General features: G+C 38.1%; 2 protein-coding genes, 1 long non-coding RNA gene and 1 pseudogene across 3 annotated transcripts in view; 2 read left to right on the forward strand and 2 right to left on the reverse strand.

The window, feature by feature from the left end:
* LOC143658707 (uncharacterized) overlaps positions 1 to 3,173 on the reverse strand; it is a 72,239-nt gene extending 69,066 nt beyond the window's left edge. Inside the window, exon 1 of the long non-coding RNA XR_013163295.1 lies at positions 3,132 to 3,173. This is a non-coding gene — a long non-coding RNA (uncharacterized LOC143658707). The remainder of the gene's footprint in view (positions 1 to 3,131) is intronic.
* The window catches only part of LOC143658705 (uncharacterized), a 75,724-nt gene extending 60,775 nt beyond the window's left edge, over positions 1 to 14,949 (forward strand). The window contains exon 6 of the mRNA XM_077130892.1: positions 13,061 to 14,949. Coding sequence (XP_076987007.1) covers positions 13,061 to 14,402 — 1,342 coding nt within the window. The 3' untranslated portion in view covers positions 14,403 to 14,949. The remainder of the gene's footprint in view (positions 1 to 13,060) is intronic.
* Positions 544 to 12,671, forward strand: LOC143658703 (zinc finger protein 525-like). The gene is made up of 3 exons (XM_077130890.1): positions 544 to 3,012; positions 5,346 to 5,531; positions 12,517 to 12,671. Exons 1-3 carry the CDS (start codon positions 2,998 to 3,000, stop codon positions 12,550 to 12,552), a joined length of 237 nt encoding a protein of 78 aa, XP_076987005.1. The 5' UTR covers positions 544 to 2,997; the 3' UTR covers positions 12,553 to 12,671.
* Positions 14,950 to 16,876: 1,927 nt separating the features above from the next.
* Positions 16,877 to 17,942, reverse strand: LOC143658698 (aminoacyl tRNA synthase complex-interacting multifunctional protein 1 pseudogene; annotated as a pseudogene).
* Positions 17,943 to 20,469: the final 2,527 nt, after the last annotated feature.

Raw genomic sequence — 20,469 nt, forward strand, 5'->3', positions numbered from 1 at the left:
CCATGAACGGGTAGAAATGGGGAATAGGAACGGAATTTTCGTTCTGGCAGGAGGCAAGATTAAACTGCACATGCAGAGGTTCACAATTCACATCCTTGTTTCCTTCACCTACGCAGGCCACTCAATACTGGCTCAATTAGACAAGTTCCGATGGTCTGGAGCGTCGCGCGTTCCCGGGTCCGAGCGCAGTCGCCCCGGCTTCCTCTCAGGCCTCAGGCCTCCGCCCGCCCGCGAGGACAGCGTGTTCACTCTTGCGTCCACAACATCTCGTCTTCCAAGGCCTTGTATAATGTCCGAACCAATCACTGACAATAGGGAGGACGCAGCCTTGTTCCACCCATCGGACACTCAAGATTTTACAAAGCGGAGCATAAAGTTCCGTGGGAACAAACGTTGCCATGGCTCCGACGGCCGACAGACCCGGAAGTGCCAGGCGTGGGGCGGGGTGAGACGAGGTCCCGCCCCTCTCGCAGCACTTTCTCTTCCAGGGCCCGGCCCCTCGCCCGCCCCGCCGGCTGAGTCGCGCGCTTTGAGAAACCGCCACCCCGCGCAGGCGCAGATGCCCACAAACCCGGAAGCGGATAGAGCCGAGCGAGCGGCAAGTTTAGGTGAGGTTTCCGACTTTCTGGTTCAAACTTGCCTATCGCGGCCCCTCAAGTCCCAGTCCTGCACACCCGGAGTCTGGGGTTTGTCCCGGACGTTAGGATCCCGCACCCGGTGAGTCCCGGCGCGGCTGTGAGTTGGGCCCCAGCCCTCCCTAGTCCTCTTTGTCGCAGTCACTGCCTTGGCGAGGCCCCCCTCACCCTGGCTCTGGGGGAGGTGACCTGCATCTGTTCGGGGAGACCCCGTGTTTCTTCTGCACAAGTCGCCTCCCACTGGCTGTGATCGTCATGGTGTGTCCACAGTCCTTAAGTCCCAGTGGATAGCGCTCTTCCTGGGCAGGGGACATCTGTATTCCTTAACCGTGAATGTGCAGCGCCCCGCGGGAAGTAGGGGAGGTTATGGAGGTTGGCGAGAGTGAAAGATCTACGGCGGGAGGATGAGGAATCTAAGTCTGGGGAATAAAGGAAGAATGAATGCGAATCGGGGCAATATGGAGGGTAGAGTTGGGTGGACTGGGAGAGACAGAGAATAAAAGTGAAGCGGAGGAAGAAAAGGAAAGAAGAAAACTCTAGAGAAAAAGCAGTCCCTGAAGAGGTTCGTAAAATTCAGTCTCTGTCTCTGTGGAAGTTTTCTCAGAGAGGGTCGCCGGTTGTAATTAGAATCTCAAGTGGGTCCCATTCCTCCAAATGATGAAAACCACTGGAATAGAGGCTGTCTAAAATTCAGAGATAGACCTTCCTTCCCCTCAACCCCCAGCCCCTGTTAGGAACTTCTCCATTGAAGTTCTGGGTAGCCTGGAGATTTCTTTCTGCTAAGTTTGACTCTCTTACTGAGGAAGGGGGTCTGCTCAGCGTTAGGCTGCTATGCCAAGTGTTTACCTCATCAGCCCCCCAAAGGGAAGGCTAAGCCAGGGGTTGAGCTAGTGTCCCGCTGACCATTTCAGCTATTCATCTGTTCAGAACTTACTGAGCCTTTACTGTGTGGCAATATTGTCATTATCTTGGATTAAAAAAAAAATTTGTTGAAATGGTGGGATATTTTTCTGGACCTCTCAGGTTATTGTTGAATACTATATGGAGAAAAGCTCTTTCAGTTACTAATAACCATTTGATCAAAGAATGCTCCAAATGCCCCCAAATCAAAGGACTGATGGAATCATTCTCTCACAGGTCCCTGACTCTGCTTCTCCCTCACATCATCTCACATCCAACTCTGCCTCCTCTCTGTGTTGTGGCTTATAACAGATGGAGGAAAAATTAAACCCGCATTGACTGGTCTCACGCTGATACCTGGCCCGGTACCTCTTGTATTCCCTAGTTCATCTGTTCCATACGTTTTTCCTCTAGAGCCCCTCAGAAGTCCAACTTCCCCTTCCCCATCTTTTCTCTCAGCCAGAGACCTTGCTTCTTATGCTGTGAAAGCAGTGAGAGATGTCTTCCCCAAAGGGGCTCCCCGCCTGCCTCAGACCTTCCCACTCTATCCCAAACCGTTAGTATTTTCGCTGTTGACTGGGAATCCTGTGTCCCTGCTCCTGGCTGTTGTCAGTGATTGTGTACCTGTCCACAGCCCCCTCAGAGTCTCAGGCAACCACTGCATCCTTTTGCCACTGCATCATCTATTTTGAGCTCTAGGAAATTATTTTGGTAAGCATACACAGATGGTGGTGGTGTTCCATCTTAAAACAAAAACAAAAAACAAACCCGAAGCCTTTTATTCAGTACCTTTTTCACTAAATTTTGCATCTTTAAAACAAAAGTCATTTGTTAACTACATCTTCCCACTGAGTAAGTGACATTCTCTATTTTCCATTTTGGAACAAAATATACCAACAGTTTGTTCATATTGTCAGCTTCAATTCTTGCCTCCAGTTGTCACTGGACAATCCAGTCATGCTTTCGCATTTGCCATTCTTTCCTTTTCAGAGGCACCAATGACCTCCCTTTTTCTAAATCCAGTCAACTCATTCTTCCTCTTCATCTTATTTTTCCTATCACCAGCATGTTGCCCAGTTGATTTGAAACACTTCCTGGCTTTCAGGATATCAGGTTATTTATTTTTAAATCTATCTCTCTGTCTAGCCCAAAACCCCACTCTTGCAGTGAGATTTGTGGGTTTCACTTGGAGGGGAGGACATACTGAAGAAAGTATGGGAAACTCTCTTTTGGTTCCTATGGAGTGTTTTGTCCCTGAATTCTTCCTGTTGTAGTGGACAGTGGAGAACTATCCTTTCCCCATGTTGAGGTCCTTTCTATATGTGTGGTTCTGGCACAGAAATGCACCATGTTGAATCTAAGCATTAAACAGCATATTTTCAACACTTAGAATTAACATCTCAAGATTAATCTTGCCTGAGAAAGAAGCCCGGAGATCTTACCTGAGAAAGAAGTGTCAGGAATGGCTCTTTCCCAGGTAAAAGTCATATTCTTGGTTGATTATTTTATCTGTGCTTCCTGAAATGCTGTTGTTTTGGACTTGTTAATCTTTTCTGATTCTGAAGTAGTATGTCTAACACATTTGTTTGCACTTACCCATGTCCTTTCCTTAGTTTCCCTCCTTTCCATGCAGATTCCATCCCACTGTGACTCAGAAACATGGAACTTGTGAAGAGGCTCCGTTCCAAGGTTGTCATGGGAAGGGCTCCCCACAAGGGCATGGATTGGAGATAGGAGTGGGTTCCATAGTGTTAGTGAAGGTGGCCATCAAGGATTCCTTAGGATTGCACATGTGGATCAGCTCACTATTCACCAGGATTAATGAAATTACATTAGTGTGCTGAATTAATGTGCTTGGACACTGGAAAATCCTGGAAAGGAAGAGTGATAAGGAGAAACCTGCTCTGCCTGATTTCCTAATGTATTCGAAGCTAAACAAGTGAATCATTGTGCTTCTGGCTCCAAAATACTAATGGTTTGGGATAGAGTGGAAAGTTCAGAAATCCACAGCACCGATAGAGGATGTTTTATTCAATAATTGGTTTTAAAATGTGTCATCCACCTAATGTCTAAGAGTAAGAGGTTCCTTAAATAATTCTTAGCACATCCATCCCAAGGAGACCATGGAATTCACAAAGGGACTCTCATGCAGCAGGTGCTTTAGGTAATGAAGCAGAGGATTTTATTTTTGTCATCAAAGAGAGTGAGACCAAAGTCTGGTTCCACCATTGTTTTTTTTTTTCCCTAGATTATATAGAATAATGTTGACAACCTGGTTTCAATTAAGTACAATCTAGGCATGTTCACTGTGCCAAAAATGCTGAGATAAATACACATATAAAATGATAGACCGTGAAAATTCATCCAAGAACATCTGTCACTCAGAGATACTGCTTTTGTTGCAGTTAATTTCAGTGTGTATATATGTGTGTGCGCATGCCCAGGAGACCCTGGTGTTTACAAAAGACAATTGACATTTCCCTATGGATAAGATATCCATTTTAGGTGGTTAAGATTTCTGTATGTTAATTCCAAAAATATTTGTATCTTCATATTTTCCTGAAATAAGGAAAATATTTACATAGGTCATTACTATAGCAATGCAGATATCTGTAAGAATATTCTATTTGATATTTTAAGAACATTCACAATCTTGACAGCAGATCAAATGGTATCTAAGTTAGTTTTTAATACTTAGAATTTAAGAACTTGCTATCTGAATATGTAGTTTTTTCCCCTTGTTGCCTTAATTTTAAATTGGTTTATGGAACTTACTGTGCAAACACAGGCTTTACAATGATTATGTGGATACTCTATTTAAATATGCCTATAGTTAAGGTAACTAAAATGTCCATTTCTGATTATTTGTTTTCTTAAATTAAAAATACGTAAAAAATAAAAATAAATTTTAAGAATCTTAAAAGACAATTGACATTTCATAAATGCATTTTATATTCATATTAACATTTGAAAATGTATTAAGTGTTTTCCATGGATTTTTAAGGTTTTCTCCACCATCACATTAGTGAGTTAATACTTGTAAAAGTACTAATAGCTCATTATGTGTGTAGATGTGTGTGGGTGCACATATATAATGACTTTTTATCCAGTTCCGTGTTGTTAGCCTTAACCTTGTTTCTAATTTTCTCAGTTAGGGAACCTTCTGCCAACATACTTTGAATGCTGTGTTACTCAGTCGTTTGATTTTTTTAGTTTCAATTCTAAAGCCCAACTTTAGGCGCTGGCTCTCCATTTATTAGCTGTTTGACCTAAAGCAAGTTCCCTACATGCTTTGTGACAGTTGTTTCCTCTCCAAGGTAGAATTTGAGCTTTCTCTAATGTATTACACAAGCTTAGCACATGAGAAGTGTTCAAAAACTTAGTCATTGCTCTTGCTGTCTCCTCAATAAGTTTTAGATTCTGATCTTTGTAAACCACTATGGACATTGTCTCCCTGAAGACTCCATTCCTGCTCTAGCTCATCTAGAAATTAACTGTCACTCGGTATGTACAACATCATATCTAGCACTTCTATATAGAGGACCCTGTGTTGAAGATTTTTCATTTCTGTATTTTTTTTATCATCTACAAAAATTTGAAATCCATGGTGATTTAGTGTATTTCATATCCTTTGATAGAAAAGTATGCTGAAACAAAATTAGGGATATATTCCTTACTCACAATTATCTTACATGGATCTGTCAAAACATTCTCTTCAATCTAGTTGCTCCTTAGCACCTCTCTTCTTTCATTTTGTGGAGGATAAGTACTCCCACCATGCCCCCAGGTGTAATGTGTTTTTCATTTCAGGGACTGCTGACCTTTCAAGATGTAGCCATAGAATTCTCTCAGGAGGAGTGGGAATGCCTGAACCCTGAGCAGAGGGCTTTGTACAGGGACGTGATGTTGGAGAACTACAGGAACCTGGTCACCCTGGGTGAGAATCTTCCTTCTAGAAGTCAGAATGCGTGTTTGGGTATCTTTGCATTTACTCTTGTAAATCGCTTAGGATCCTCAGCCTTGCTTAACTGAAATTAAGTTGTGTTGATTTCAGAAGTGAAAAGCATCTGGACTTTAACACACACTTCATACACAATTAGTGGTGGTTCTAAGAACCTGAGTAAACACAAAGTCTTATGTCACCTTTTTCTTAAGAGCTTTATGGAGATATAATTCACATATATACAATTAACTCATTTAAAATGTCCCATTGAGTTGTTTTTAGTATGTTCACAGACATCGATATCACCTCAGAAAGAAACCCTTACTCTTTAGCAATCATCCTCGTATCCCCCAGTCCCCTCTAGTTCTAAGCAACCACTAATCTACTTTTTGTCTCTGTACATTTTCCTATTCCCTACTTTTCTTATGAGTGGAATCATATGATATATATTCCTGTGACTGGCTTCTTTCTCTTAGCATTATGTTTTTAATACTTACTCATGTTGTAGCATATATCAGTACATCATTCTTTTTTATGGCCAAATAGTATTCCATTGTATACCATATTTTGTTTATGCACTTTTTCACTTGATAGTCATTTGAGTGGTTTCCAGTTTGTTTGGTTATAATAAATAATGCTGCTGTAAGCATTCATATTCAGTTTTTTGCATGAATGTGTGTTTTCATTTCTCTTGGGTATAAAGCATGGAATTGCTGGGTCATATGGTAACCCCATGTTTAATTGTTTGAGGGAATCCCAGATTGTTTCCAAAGTGGCTGCACCATTTTACATTCCCATCAGGAGTATATGAGAGTATGTATCTTGGTTTCCCAGCTGCTAAAACAGATACCATACAGTGGGTTGGCTTAAAACAGGAATGTATTGGCTTGTAGGTTCAGAGGCTAGAAGGCTTACTTCCTCTGAGGGCTGTTATCTTCTGGACAGCTGGCAGTCTTCATGGCTCCTTGGCTCTTCTGTCATATGGCAATGTCTTTTTTCTCCTCCAGGTTCTCTTGACTTCCAGCTTCTCCCCAAGGTCTTCTCTCTTTATAAAGAACTCCAGTAATCTTGATTAAAGCCCAGGCTAGTTCAGTTGGGCTGAACACCTTAACTGAAGTAGCATCTTCAGGACATCCTATTTATGGTGGGTCCACACCCACCTGAGCACAGATCAATGCCAAGAACATGTCTAAACTGGAGTATACAATTCAACCCACCACAGTTCCACTTCCACATCTTCACCAACACTTTTTATTTCCTAACTTTTTGATTCTAGCCATCCTAGTGGATGTGAAGTGGTATCTTATTGTGGTTTTGATTAGCATTTACCTGATGATTGATGATCATAAACATCTTTTCATTTGCTTATTGACCATTTGTACATCTCCCTTGAAGAAGTGTCTATTCAGATCCTTTATCCACCTTTTAATTGGAGTATGTCTTTCTGTTATTCAGTTGTAAGAGTTCTTTTTACATTCTCAATCAGATATATGATTTACACATATTTTCTCCTATTCTAGAGTTGTCTTTTTACTTTCTTGAAGGTGCTCTTTGAAGAACAAAAGTTTATATAATTAATTTTAAACACTCCATATCTTTCATACATACACTTTCTCTCTGCCTTCATCCTCTGGTAACCACTAATCTATTTTTTGACCCTGTAAATATATTATTTCTGAAAATCTTTCTAAGTGGCATGATTCAATATTTGTCCTTATATGTCTTTCTTATTTAACTAAACATAATGTTTTCATGGTTCTTTTATCTTGCAGCACATCCCAGTATTTCATTCTTTCTTATGACTGAATAATATTCCATTGTGTGTATATACTACATTTGTTTGTCCATTCATCTATGGATGGGCTTAAGTTCTTTCCATCTTTTGTCTATTGTGAATAATGCTGCTAAAAACATTGGCGTACACATATCTGAGACCCTGTGTGAACTTTCTTTAGGTATATATCTAGAAGTAGAATTGCTAGTTCATATGGTAATTCTGTCTTTAATTTTTTGAGGAACTGACATATCACTTTCCATAGCAGGTGTACCATTTTCAGTTCCCAAAAACAATGTACTAGAGTTCCAGTTTCTCTTTATCCTCTCCAACGCTTGTTTTCTGTTTTTTAAACAACATTCATCTTTGTAGGTTTGAAGGGGTATCTCATCATGAGTTTCGTTTGTCAGCAATAGTTTTAAATTTTCATGAAATCATATTTATCTATATTTTCTGTCATTTCTGTGATTGATGCCACATCTAAGAATCCATTCCCAAACACAAGGTTCTGAAAATTTACTTCTGTTTCCCTCTAATAAGTGTATAGTTTTGGCTCTTATATTTACATCCTTTTTTCCATTTTGAGTTAAATTTTGTATATGGTGTAAGGCTAATATCCAACTTCACTCTTTTGCACATGGATATCCAGATGTTTCAATACCACTTGCAGAAACAGTTCTTTCCCCCAGTGAATAATCTTGGCACCTTGTCAAAGTGAATTAATCATAGGTATATGGACTTATTTTTAGACTCTAAATTCTGTTCAATTGACCCATATGTAGTTCCTTATGCCAGCACCAACCACACTGTTTTGTTTACTATAGCTTTTTTTATGAGTTGAAATCAGGAAGTTTTATTCCTCCAACTTTGTTTTCCTTTTTTTGAGATTGTTTTAACAACAGAGGTGCCTTATAATCCCACATGAATTTTAGGAAAAACTTTTTCCATTTCCAGAAAAAAGGTCCATTGAGATTTTGATAAAAATTGCATTGAATTTGTAGATCAGTTTGGGTACTTCTTTACATATTACTTCTTTCAACCTATGAACATATGATGTCTTTCCATTTATTTAGGTCTTTAATTTTTTTTCAAAAATATGTTATAGTTCTCAGTGTATAAGTCTTTTACCTCCTTGGTTAAATTAATTCCTCTATGTTTTACTCTTGGCAGTTAACAATTTCCTTTTCAGTTTGCTCTTTATCAGTATATAAAATCACACCTGGGTTTTACTGAATTCATTTGTTATGTGTTTTTAGTATGCTTGATAGTGTCCCACTGGTCTCCAAGGATCTTTTTTTTTTTTTTTCCTTCATTCTTTTTTCTTTCATAGCATCAGGTTGAGTTTTCTAAATTCACCTATCATGAAATTCACTGATTATGTCTTCTGCCTTTCAGACTTCTTGTTGAGCCCCTATACTGTAGTTTTCATTTCAGCTATTGTATTTTTCAGCTGACAAATTTTAGTTGATACCATCCTATAATTCCTATATTTATATTCCTTATTTAGAAAGGCATTGTTTTCTTTAGCTCTTTGTATATGGTTTCTTTGAACTCTTTGTACATATTTAAATAGTTGATTTAAAGTCTTGGTCATGTAAAGTCCAATATTTTGGCTTCCTGAGGGATAATTTCTATTAATTTTTTTTTCTTGTGTGTGGATCTTACGTCCTAGTTGCTTTGCATGCCTTGTAATTTTTTTTTTAAACTGGATATTTTCAGTATTATAATATGGCACTTTTGGAAATCATATTTCCCCCTTACAGGCTTTCTTGTTGCTTCTTGTTGTGGTTATTGTGGTTTGTTTAGTAACTTTTCTGAACTTAATTTTGTAAAGTCTGTATTCTTTGTCATGTGTGGCCAGTGAAGTATTTGGTTAGTTTAATTTTCAGCTAGTAATTTGAAAGAGATTTCCTTTAATAAATGGGACAACAAAAACGTCTCCCACAGATCAATGTTAAAAAGAAAATAGCCAAGAGATGGAAACAGCCCAAATGGCCATCAACAGACAAGTGGCTAAGCAAGCTGTGGTATATACATATGATGGAATATTATGCAGCTGTAAGACAGAATAAAGTCATGAAGCATGTAACAACACGGATGGACCTTGAGAACATTATGCTGAGTGAGATTAGCCAGAAACAAAAGGACAAATACTGTATGGTCTCACTGATATGAACTAACATTAATGAGTGAACTTGGAGAATTTCAGTTAAGAACAGAGGCCATCAAGAGATAGAAATAGGGTAGATTTTGGGTAATTGGACCTGAAGGGATACAGATTGTACAGCAGAACTGATTGTAAAAATTCAGAAATGGATAACACAGTACTACCTAATTGTAGCACAAATGTTAGTACACTGAATGAAGCTGAATGTAAGAATGATAGCGGGAGGAGGGCTGGGGTCACAAATGAAACCAGAAGGAAAGCTAGACAATTGATTTGAATAGTGGATAAAGAAGTGTCTGCAAAGTCCCCTTGGGGGAATTGTGAGAAAGGTGAAAAATTCAGTTTCCCCATTTGGAGAATTCCTGATATTCTCACAAGGAGTGGGGACAACCAAATCAATAGGCCGAGCCCTCCCTCAATCTTGGGGTTTGTTCATATGAAACTCACCCCACAAAGGATAGGCTAAGCCTACTTAAAATTAGGCCTGAGTTACCCTTCCCCCCAGAGAACCTCTTTTGTTGCTCTGATGTGATCTATCTCTCTCTCAGCCAATACAAGACTCACCGCCCTCCCCACTCTACGTGGAACATAACTCCCAGGGGTGTAAAACTCCCTGGCAATGTGGGATAGAAATTCTAGAATGAGCTGGGACTCAGCAACAAGGGATTGAGAAAACTTTCTCAACCGAAAGGGGAAAGAAAGAAATGAGACAAAATAAAGTGTCAGTGGCTGAGAGATTTCAGACAGAGTCAAGAAGTTATCCTTGAGGTTATTCTTATGCATTTTATAGATAACCCCTTCCAGTTTAAGGTGTATTAGAGAGGCTACAGGGAAGTACCTGAAACTGTAGAGCTGTGTTCTAGTAGCCATGTTTCTTGAAGATGATTGTGTAACAATACAGCTTTCACAGTGTGATGGTGTGATTGTGAAAGCCTTGTGTCTGATGTGCCTTTTATCTACAGTATGGACAGATGAGTAAAAAAATAAATAATAGGGCGAACAAATGTTAAATCGGGTAGATGGAAATACTAGCAGTCAATGAGAAGGGATATGGTATGTATGAGATTGTTTTCTTTTTTCTTTTTATTCCTTTTTCTGGAGTGATACAAATGTTCTAAGAAATGATCATGGTGATGAATACACAACTGTATACCATGTATGGAATGTTTGTATGTGAAGAATGCTTGTGTTTGTATGTGGTTTATCAATAAAAATATTAAAAAAAAAAAAACACAAAAAAATGTCTCCCACTCTCTGCAAATGGGCTCTTTGTGTTGAGGAAGGCCTTTAACATTCAGATGTGATGTTTAAAATTGTGCTTTAGTCTTCATCTCCTGCTTCTGCCTGAAAGCCAGTGGTGAAGAGGGGAAGGGTGATGCCAAAGAAAACAGCAGAGTAGGGAGCGCTTTAAAATTGTATCCCACCGCAAAAACAGCAGAAAAATTGGCATTTTCTCAGTATGTACCCAGTCCTGGACACACATATAACCTTCTAGATTCCCAGGAATAAGGGGGAGCCTTTCAAAGCCCTTGCTCCCCAAAGTATCTAACTCCCCAGCCTTCCTAGTCTTTTCAGTATGTCTTTTGTTCTGTGTGTCTGCAATCTCTTGCTCCAAATGTCACAAGCTAATACATTTGCCTTTAAATTTAAATGTTATATCATTTCCCTGCTAGCCCCTCCCCACCCCCCCAGTAGTGCCTTTTCTGTGGGAGAGTTCTGGGTTAGGCAAAATAAAGGCAGGCTTTTTGAGCCATGTCATCAGGTAGCCATCAGCCATCAGACAGGTAAAAAAGAAAAACAATTAACAATTCTTTGAGACTGAGATCTGTCTGTTTCCTCTGGTACTAGGCATTTTTTACCAGGAATTTGGGCTACTGTCTTTAAGGGTGTTACTGATTAGGGGAGGATGGTATGGGTCTAAGGTAACCGAAAACACATCCTTGTTCTTAAGTGTTCACTTGGTAAACATGCTTCTGATTAGTTTCCAGAGTTGTGATAAATTTGATTCTGCTCATTTTTGCCAGTTTATTTGCTGTTTTTGTGGTGGGTTACACTTTAATTTTTTTTGGGGGGGGGTGCATGGTCTGGGAATGTGTTGTACTTTTAAAGAGCTCCGTACTCTGCTATTTTCTTTGGGATCACCCTTCCCCAATTCTTTTTTTCCTTCTCCAATTTTTAATCTTTATACTTTGTTTTTCCCTAAGATTGTTATTCCAAAAGTCAGTATTTCTCAACATATTTTCCAATTTTCATATTTTTGTGCTCTTTCTGGAATATAAGTCCTTTCTTTTGTTCTTAAGGCAGAACACCTTAGAGTTCCTCATACTTTAAATTAGTGTAATTATGGTTACTTAATATTTGTCTATTGAATTTAGCTTGGGTTATTAAATGTTTTATTTATTAGCTTTTATTATGGTTTATAGGTGTGGATTTTCTGTATCTATTTTGGACTATACCTGTAAGGCACTGTTAATGTTGCAAAATTCTTATGTGGCATGGATAAAGCTAGTCTTATAGCAGCTATTCAGAAGAATATTTTATTATTCTTCCAGTGGTTTTTATTAAGTTCTTCCTGATTTGCTTGTTACTATTTTTGTTTTACAATTCTGAATTGCCATTTATTTATGTCAGTCATTAGATAAGTTTTGTGTCCTATTTACCATTGCATTACATATTACTGGGCTTTAGCATTTATTTATGTACAGTACTTATGCAGGAAATATGCAATAATGTAATGTCTGTTTCCCTCCACATATCAAACACTCATGTCTACTGCCAGTTGATATGTGTTTTGAGATGGCAGTAATAAAATACTCCTTTTTTCAGGGCATATGTAAGTTTACATAGTATGAGTGGTTGGTCATAAAGTGTTTGAAACTAGGCTTCCCTTAAAATAATTTTAATTACATGTAATTACCCTGTATTGAAGAGGGTCTGGTCTCTCTGTGTTCTTAAACATTTGAAGATCATGATTGAGAAGTTTGTTAACTCTGTTCATTATAAATATTACTTTTGGTGTAATACTATGTTTTCAATTTAAAATATTCATCTTCCACCTCTGGTTAATAGGAAGCCTATGGTCTTTTGTATCTTTCAGATATTTCTCCAAAATGTGAACTCAGGAAATTATTAGCAAAAGAGGACATTAATAAGGGAGAATTATGCCAACCAGTGAAATCACAAAGACATGAAAGTCATGGCATAGAGGATTTTTTCCAAGAACATATACATGAATTTGAGAGTCAGTGGGGGCGTGACAAAAGAACTCACAAAGGTTTGCCTATAACTCGTAAGAAAAATCTCATTTGTAGAAAAGATCAACAGCATATCAAATCCTTTAATAATTTCCCTCTAAAGCAGAGTCTTCTTGTTAGAAAAAGTACAAATCAATATTTTGAATATGAGAAGCCATTTTTAAGGAATTCACTGAAGCTAAGAACTAACTTTGGCTATTCAGGAAACAAGTATGTTAAATGTTTTGAAAATAGGCTTGGATTTCAGTCACATATGGCTGAACTACAGAGATTTCAAACTGAGGAGAAAATTTATGAATGTTACCAAGTTGAGAAGTCTATCAAAAATTGTTCCTCAGTTTCACCACTTCAAAGATTTCCCCCTGGTGTCAAAACCAACATTTGTAGTAACAATGGGAAGGGTTTCATGCAGCATTCATTGCTTGCACAACAGCAGAAAACACGCAGTAGAGAAAAACCTTACAAATGCAATGACTGTGGGAAGGCTTTTAGCCAGAACTCAATCCTCACTAATCATCAGAGAATTCATTCTGGACAGAGACCTTACAAATGCACTGTGTGTGGCAAGGCTTTTAACCAGTTCTCAAACCTCAGGACACATCAAAGAATCCATACTGGAGAGAAACCATATAAATGTAATGTATGTGGCAAGGCCTTTAGTCAAAATTCAAATCTTGCAAGTCATGGGAGAATTCATACTGGAGAGAAACCATACAAATGTAATGAATGTGGTAAGGCTTTTGTCAGATATTCAGATCTTTGGCGTCATAAGAGAATTCGTACTGAAGAGAAGCCATACAAATGTAATGAATGTGGTAAAGCTTTTACCAAACATTCATCCCTTTGGGATCATGAGAGAATTCATACTGGAGTGAAACCATACAAATGTATTGGATGTGGCAAGGCCTTTAGGCAGTGGTCTGACCTCAAAATACACCGAAGAATTCACACTGGAGAGAAACCTTACAAATGTAATCAATGTGGCAAAGCCTTTAAGCAGTGCTCACAACTCTATAGGCATCAGAATACACATCCTGGAGAGAAACCACATAAATGTGATGTGTGTGGCAAGGCTTTCATCCATAGTTCTAGCCTTGTGAAACATCAGAGGATTCATAGGAAAGAGAAACTAGACAAATGTCCTGAATGTGGTAAGGCTCTTTTCCAAAGTTCAAGCCTTATGGAACATCAAGTAATTCATACTGGACAGAAACTTTACAGATGTAATGAGTGTGATAAAACTTTCACTGTGTGTTCAAGCCTTAATAAACATAAGAGAAACCGTACTGGAGAGAAACCTTACAAATGTGATGAATGTGGTAAAGCCTATACCTACTTTGCACGCCTAAACAGACATTACAGAATACATACTGAAAATAAGCATGGTGAATCTAATATATGTAACAGTGGTTTTCTCCAAAACGCTAGCCTTGGGGAACATCAAACAACTTATAGTATGGAGAAACTGTACAAATGCAATGAGTGTGGCAAATCCTTTAGCTGGTGTTCACGCCTTATTCGACATCAGAGAATCCATACTGGAGAGAAACCATATAAATGTAATATATGTGGCAAAGCCTTTAATCAGAATTCAAACCTTACAATTCATCTGAGAATTCACACTGGAGAGAAACCTTACAAATGTAATGAATGTGGCAAAGCCTTTAAGCAGTCCTCCGGCCTCATTAGACATCAAAATGTACATCCTGTTCACAATGGGACTTTGTGATTGTGAAAACCTTGTGTCTTTTTATCTACAGATGAATAAAAAATATGGGTAACAAATAATAGGGGGAACAAGGGTTAAAATAAGTTGAGTAGATTGAAATATTAGTGGTCAGTGAAAGGGAGTGGTAAAGAATATGGCATGTGTGAGTTTTTTGTTTTTTCTTTCTTTTGCTGGAGAGATGCAAATGTTGAAAAAGTTATCATGGTGATGAATACACAACTATGTGATGATATTGTGAGCCATTGATTGTAACCATGACAAGAATATATATCAAGAATGTTTCTATGTTTGTTCATTGTTTATAATAAAAAATATTTAATTTTTTATATGTGTGTATATATATACACACATCCTGGAGAGAAGCCACACAAATATAATGTGTGTAGTAAGGCTGTTATCAAACATTCACACCTTTGGGATTATGAAAGAGAAATCATATTGGAGAGAAATCATACAAATATATTGAATGTGGCAAGGCCTTTAGGCAGTGGTCTGATTTCAGAATTCACCAGAGTGTTCATACCAGAGAGAAACCTTAAAAATGTAGCTAGCATGGTGGTGAATTGCATAACTAATTCTCACAGTGGACTATACTAGTCCTGGTAGTAAGAACTAAGTCTTTGTCCTTCTCAAGTATTCATCAACCTTGGATGTTAAATTCTGACTGTAATTTTACTACTGCACACTAATAAAAAGAGAAAAACACTTCAAACTTGTGAGATGATAGGTGTTAATGAAGCAAGGAGATCTCTGGAAAGGTAGTTTCTTTGGTTTAGGAAACATTTTTATTCTATTTGAGGTGTCTTAAAAAGGCTATATTACTTTTAATGACTTTCAACTTGAGGTTTGAAATCTGTCATTATGCTTTCTTCGCAGCCCTTTTATTTGTCACCATGAAGGTCTGCAGGAGGGGATCAGTAGGATAATAGGAGTTCATTTGTATCTATGTTCCCTGGACAAACCAAGGGCACTGAACCTTAAGATGCAATACTGTGTGAATGAGGTCTTTTAAAGTGGGCAAAAGTATAGGTAAAACTATGGTCTAGATCATCAGAATGTGTTCAGGGTCCTCTTCTACAGATTTGGTGGTGCCATAGAGGGCCAATGGATTCTCACACAGTATTCCTCTACAAGTTGACCATGAAAAAGAAGGAGCAGACCAGGACACTAAGAGACTCAGATTTCCATAGGAGCAGAATAAGTTATTAGAGTCTGCTCAAGTGGAGGAAATAACAGGAAATATCTGTTATATATCAAAGATTAATTAAAAAACTAGTCTTAATCTTGGTAACCGAAAAGAGAGGAAAGTTTAATGAAAAGAAACAATGCAGTGTATACCGGTTTGAATCTGTGTTGGACCCCAGAAAAGCCATGTCCTTTAATCCTCATTCAATATTGCTGGCTGGCAATATGGCAAGCAAACTCACTACCCACCCCTTGTCTATGTGGGACATGACTCCCAGGACTGTAACCCTCCCTGGCAATGTGGGACAGAAATCCTAGAATGAGCGTCAAGTGTTTGAAAAAACCTCAACCAAAAGGGGGTACAGAGAAATGAGGCAAAGTGTCAGTGGCTGAGAGATTTCAAGCAGAGTCTAGAGGTTATTCTTACGTGTTATATAGATATTCCCCTTTTGGTTTAAGGTGTATTAGGCTAGAGGGAAGTGCCTGAAACTTTAGAACTGTGTTCCTGTAGCCATGTTTCTTGAACATGACTGTATAATGATATAGCTTTTGCAGTGTGACCGTGTGTTTGTGAAAACCTTCTTCTGATGCTCCTTTTATCTATGGTATGGGTAGATGAGTAAAAAACATGGATTAAAAATAAATAATAGAGCAGGCCATGGTGGCTCAGCAGACAGAATCCTTGCCTGCCATGCCAAAGACCCAGGTTCACTTACCTGTGCCTGCCCATGAAAAAATAAAAATAAATAATGAATAATAAGGGGAACAAATGCTAAAATAAATGGGATAGATGGAAATGCTAGTGGCCAATGAGAGGGAGTGGTAAGGGGTATGATATGTATGCGATTTTTCTTTTTATTTTTTTTTTCTGGAGTGATGCAGATGTTCTAAGAAATGATAATGGTGATGAATATACAACTATGTGATGATATTGTGAGCCATTGATTGCGCACCAAGTATGAAATGTTCAAATGTTAATAACGTTCATGTTTGTAGGTTGTTTTGTTTTGCCAAAAATAAAAACTATATTAAATATCTATATATATATATATAGATATATAGATATATTGCTGGCTGGGAGCATTTTGATTGTTCCCATGGAGATGTGACCCACCCAATTATGGGTGGTAACTTTTGATCAGATAGTTTCCGTGGAGTTGTGATTCCACCTATTAATCCTTTAAAAGAAGAGACATTTTGGAAAGAGTCCCTTTTTAGAGCTATGAGAAAGCCACAGCAGAATACTGCAGAACCACAGAGCAGACAGTGCACCAGCCAATGACTTTTTTTTTATGAGACAAATATATTCTTTTTATTATTATTAAAGCTTTCTTTAATGAATTCCAATATCTGAAGCGTTTTCTTTTATTTGATTCCACTGTTGGCCATGGTTTGAGCCCTACACACTCCCTTCCCTTTCACCTCAAAGGGAGCTCCTTTGTATGTAGCCACACACTCGTCATTAGTGCAAAGATCAGGCTGTATCTGCTCCCATATCTTCTTTTTAGGATTTAGTTCCTTGTCAGGCTCTCCAGGGAAAGTATCAAAAGTAATTCTGTCTCCAGGAACAGATCCCTTAGGAGGAGCCAAGATTTCAACTTTCTCTGGTGAACTAGCACACATCACCATTGCTTGAGATAGTATTCCCCTCAGCTTTGCAGGTTTGAGGTTACAAAGTAAAATCACCATCCGATTTTGCATCTATTCAAGAGGAACATGATTCACCAGGCCACTGACAACCGTTCTAGGGGCTGTTTCACCCACATCTACTTCTTCTACATACAAAGAATCTGCATCAGGGTGTTTTCTGGCAGTGATAATACAACCAATCCTAAGATCCAGGCGGGAAACATCTATTGGCTTACAATCAGCACTTCCTGCTAGTGACTGCTGTTTTTTCTCCTCTCCTTTCTTTTCAATTTTCTCTTTCACCTTCTTTTCTTCTTCTCCTCTACCTCCATTTTTCTGTTCACTGGCACCAGAAGATATGGTTGTTATTGATGTAGACTGTATCACACTTCCAGAAAGTGTAGAATTATCTTGCAGTGGAGTACCAGATGGGAAAGGTATTTGTTTCATTCCATTTCGAATTTCTGCCTGAATAAGCTCTTCTTTCAGTTCTTCGATTTCTTTCTTTAATTTAGCATTTTCAACACGATGTTTCTTCTCTCTTAAAGTTGTCTGCACAATTGCTTTTTCCTTAAGAAGAGCAACTTGCTTCTTAAGATATTCAATAATTTGATCTGCCTCAGCACCCTTCTGTTCCAGACTCTTCAGAATAGCATCATTGGTGGCCATTTTTGCCAAATAATGGCAGAAATTCATGAGGTGGACGACAGTTCCTGTGCAGCTTCACTCCCAGCCAATGACTTTTGGAGACAGAAGGAAAATGCCTCCTGGGGAGCTTCATAAAACAAGAAGCCAGGAGAGAAAACTGAGAGATTTTGCCACATGCCCTTCCAGCTGAGAGAAACCCTGAACTTCATTGGCCTTTCTTGCGTGAAGGTAACCACTTGTTGAAGCCTTAATTTGGACATTTTTATAGACTTGCTTTAATTGGGACATTTCCTTGACCTTTGAAATGTAAACTAGCAACTCATTAAATTCCCCTTTTTAGAAGCCTTTCCATTTCTGTTATATTGCATTCAAGCAGCTAACAAACTCGAACAGTGTTTCACTGTAATCACTGCTTTGCATGCTTTTAGTAGCATTTTGTTTCAAATGGATAATAGTTCTCATGTTTCATTTAATAAAATTTAATCAGTTTTCATAACTTGGAATGCATCTGTTTCCTTTTAGTAACTTAATTCTCCCACCTCATTGCAGTACTTCATAACAAGCATTAACAATAACCAACAGGCTCCCCAGTTTGAATGGCATCTATAACAATTGCTTTCCATTGTCAAATGGACCATATAATCTGGGGGATATATCTTCATAGTTTGCACTTGAGTTATTGTCTCTGCATTCTGCCTCTTGGATATTTATGTGGCTGTAATAAAATACCATAGCATTGCAATTTTAGACTGCCTTCTAAAACCTGCAGTACTATACATGAATATGCACCATAAGGTTGTATTTCCATGTGCCCATTTTTGTGCCTAAATAAGATCCATGGCTTGCATTGTCCTTGATGTCATAAAGTGAAAAATAAATGTTTTAAGCATATGAAAAGTGTTAGGAAATAAAAGAAAAGTTTAAGAATAAAGGTGAAGACAACACAATGTTTTTCTTGCTTGGAACCATCATTAAATAATTTGAAAGAATCCCTGTTTATAGATTTCCCTTTATGAGTGAACATACAAAACAAAGGAGAAATACTTCTTTGAAAATAATAACTTCACATGTTTATTCCTAAAACATTTTTAGTCAATCTGTACTTTTAACCATTTCACAAACCCAAGTTTCTTTCCAAAAATTGGATTTGGACCTTGAGACTGATAATTCCACACACAAAAGGGGACTGAGAATGTTCCTTACATAATGAGGTTTTCTGGAGAGAGCAGGGCAAGCTTCACAATCTGTTCCCAAAATGGCTTCAGAGATCAGGGCAAGGTAACTGGCTTGAGCTCTTTATAGTGTTTAGTGCATGGGCCAGGGGTGAGAGTATACAGACATGGTTTGATGTTCTTGCTTGTACAAAAGGAGGGAGAACTCAAGGTTACCAGCTAGCTGGATATGTGTCAGAAGTAGAGGGAGGAAGGAGGCTTAAAAGCTGTTCAGTAAGCACCTCAAATAAAGGGTGTCAGACTTTAATACAGTCCTGAATGTTTACTATTGAAGCTCTGGACTCCATGGTTGGGTAAGCACACTTTTCCTCTTGCTTCTAACTTCTACATATCCCTTCCTGATGCATTCTTAGGACTCTTCATATAATATGGTGAAAGTGTGAAATATTGTTTAGGTAAAATTCCTAAGGGATTTGTGCACTAACTTTGTAAAGATAAATGTGTGGAAGTACTTAGGCAATAAATATGATTGAATAACTTGTTAGTGCAATTTTTCAAAGATAAATCTCAACTTGTGATTATGGCACTAGACATTATGTTACATGATTCTTTTACAAATTGAGTAGAATTCTTGTATTCAACAAAAAAATTAGTAGATACAGAAATCAGGGAATTGTTTTAAGACTTGTGTGACATGAAAATGCACCTACAGTAATGACTAAGTGCTCTATAACTACAAATAAAGAACATCTTTAGCTCATGAAAGAACCAGAATGATATAAAATGATGAACAGAAGTATTGTAAAGTGGAAGCAGGTGACCTGTTGCTACTCTGTGCTCCAATTCACAGATTGGAACTTAGGAAATACAATGTGTTCATTTTACCTCAAAATCATGTCTCTAATTCCTCTCTTTGCTGTTATTGCCATCATCACCTCATCTGTTGCCTTCCTTACTGCACTGTATATTGGATGATATGTCTTTTAAGTCCACATAGAAGAGTGGCAGTAGATTGGAATTTGTTTTCTCAATTCAGTGTGAAACTATTGGGTGTTTATTTTGTTTTATTGAGATATTACATACATATGATAAAAATCACTAAGTGTACAGCTCAGTGGTTTTTTTGTGCATTCAGAAAGTTATGCCACCATCACCACTATCTAATTCCAGAACAGTTTTACCACCCCAAAAGGAAATCTTGTTCCCATTAGCTGTCACTCCTAATCATCTCACCCTCTACCTCCCCAGCTCTTGGCAATATCTAATCTACTCTGGACTTATGGATTTACCTGTTCTGGACATTTCATATAAACACAATCATATAAAATGTGGCTATTGTGTGTGCCTTCTTTCACTTAGGACATTTTCAAGGTTCATCCATGTTATGGTATGTATTAGTACTTCATTCCTTTTTGTGGCTAAATGGTATTTCA

The sequence above is a fragment of the Tamandua tetradactyla genome, chromosome 16 (genome assembly GCF_023851605.1).
Source record: "Tamandua tetradactyla isolate mTamTet1 chromosome 16, mTamTet1.pri, whole genome shotgun sequence".
In the NCBI taxonomy this organism is placed as follows: domain Eukaryota; kingdom Metazoa; phylum Chordata; class Mammalia; order Pilosa; family Myrmecophagidae; genus Tamandua; species Tamandua tetradactyla.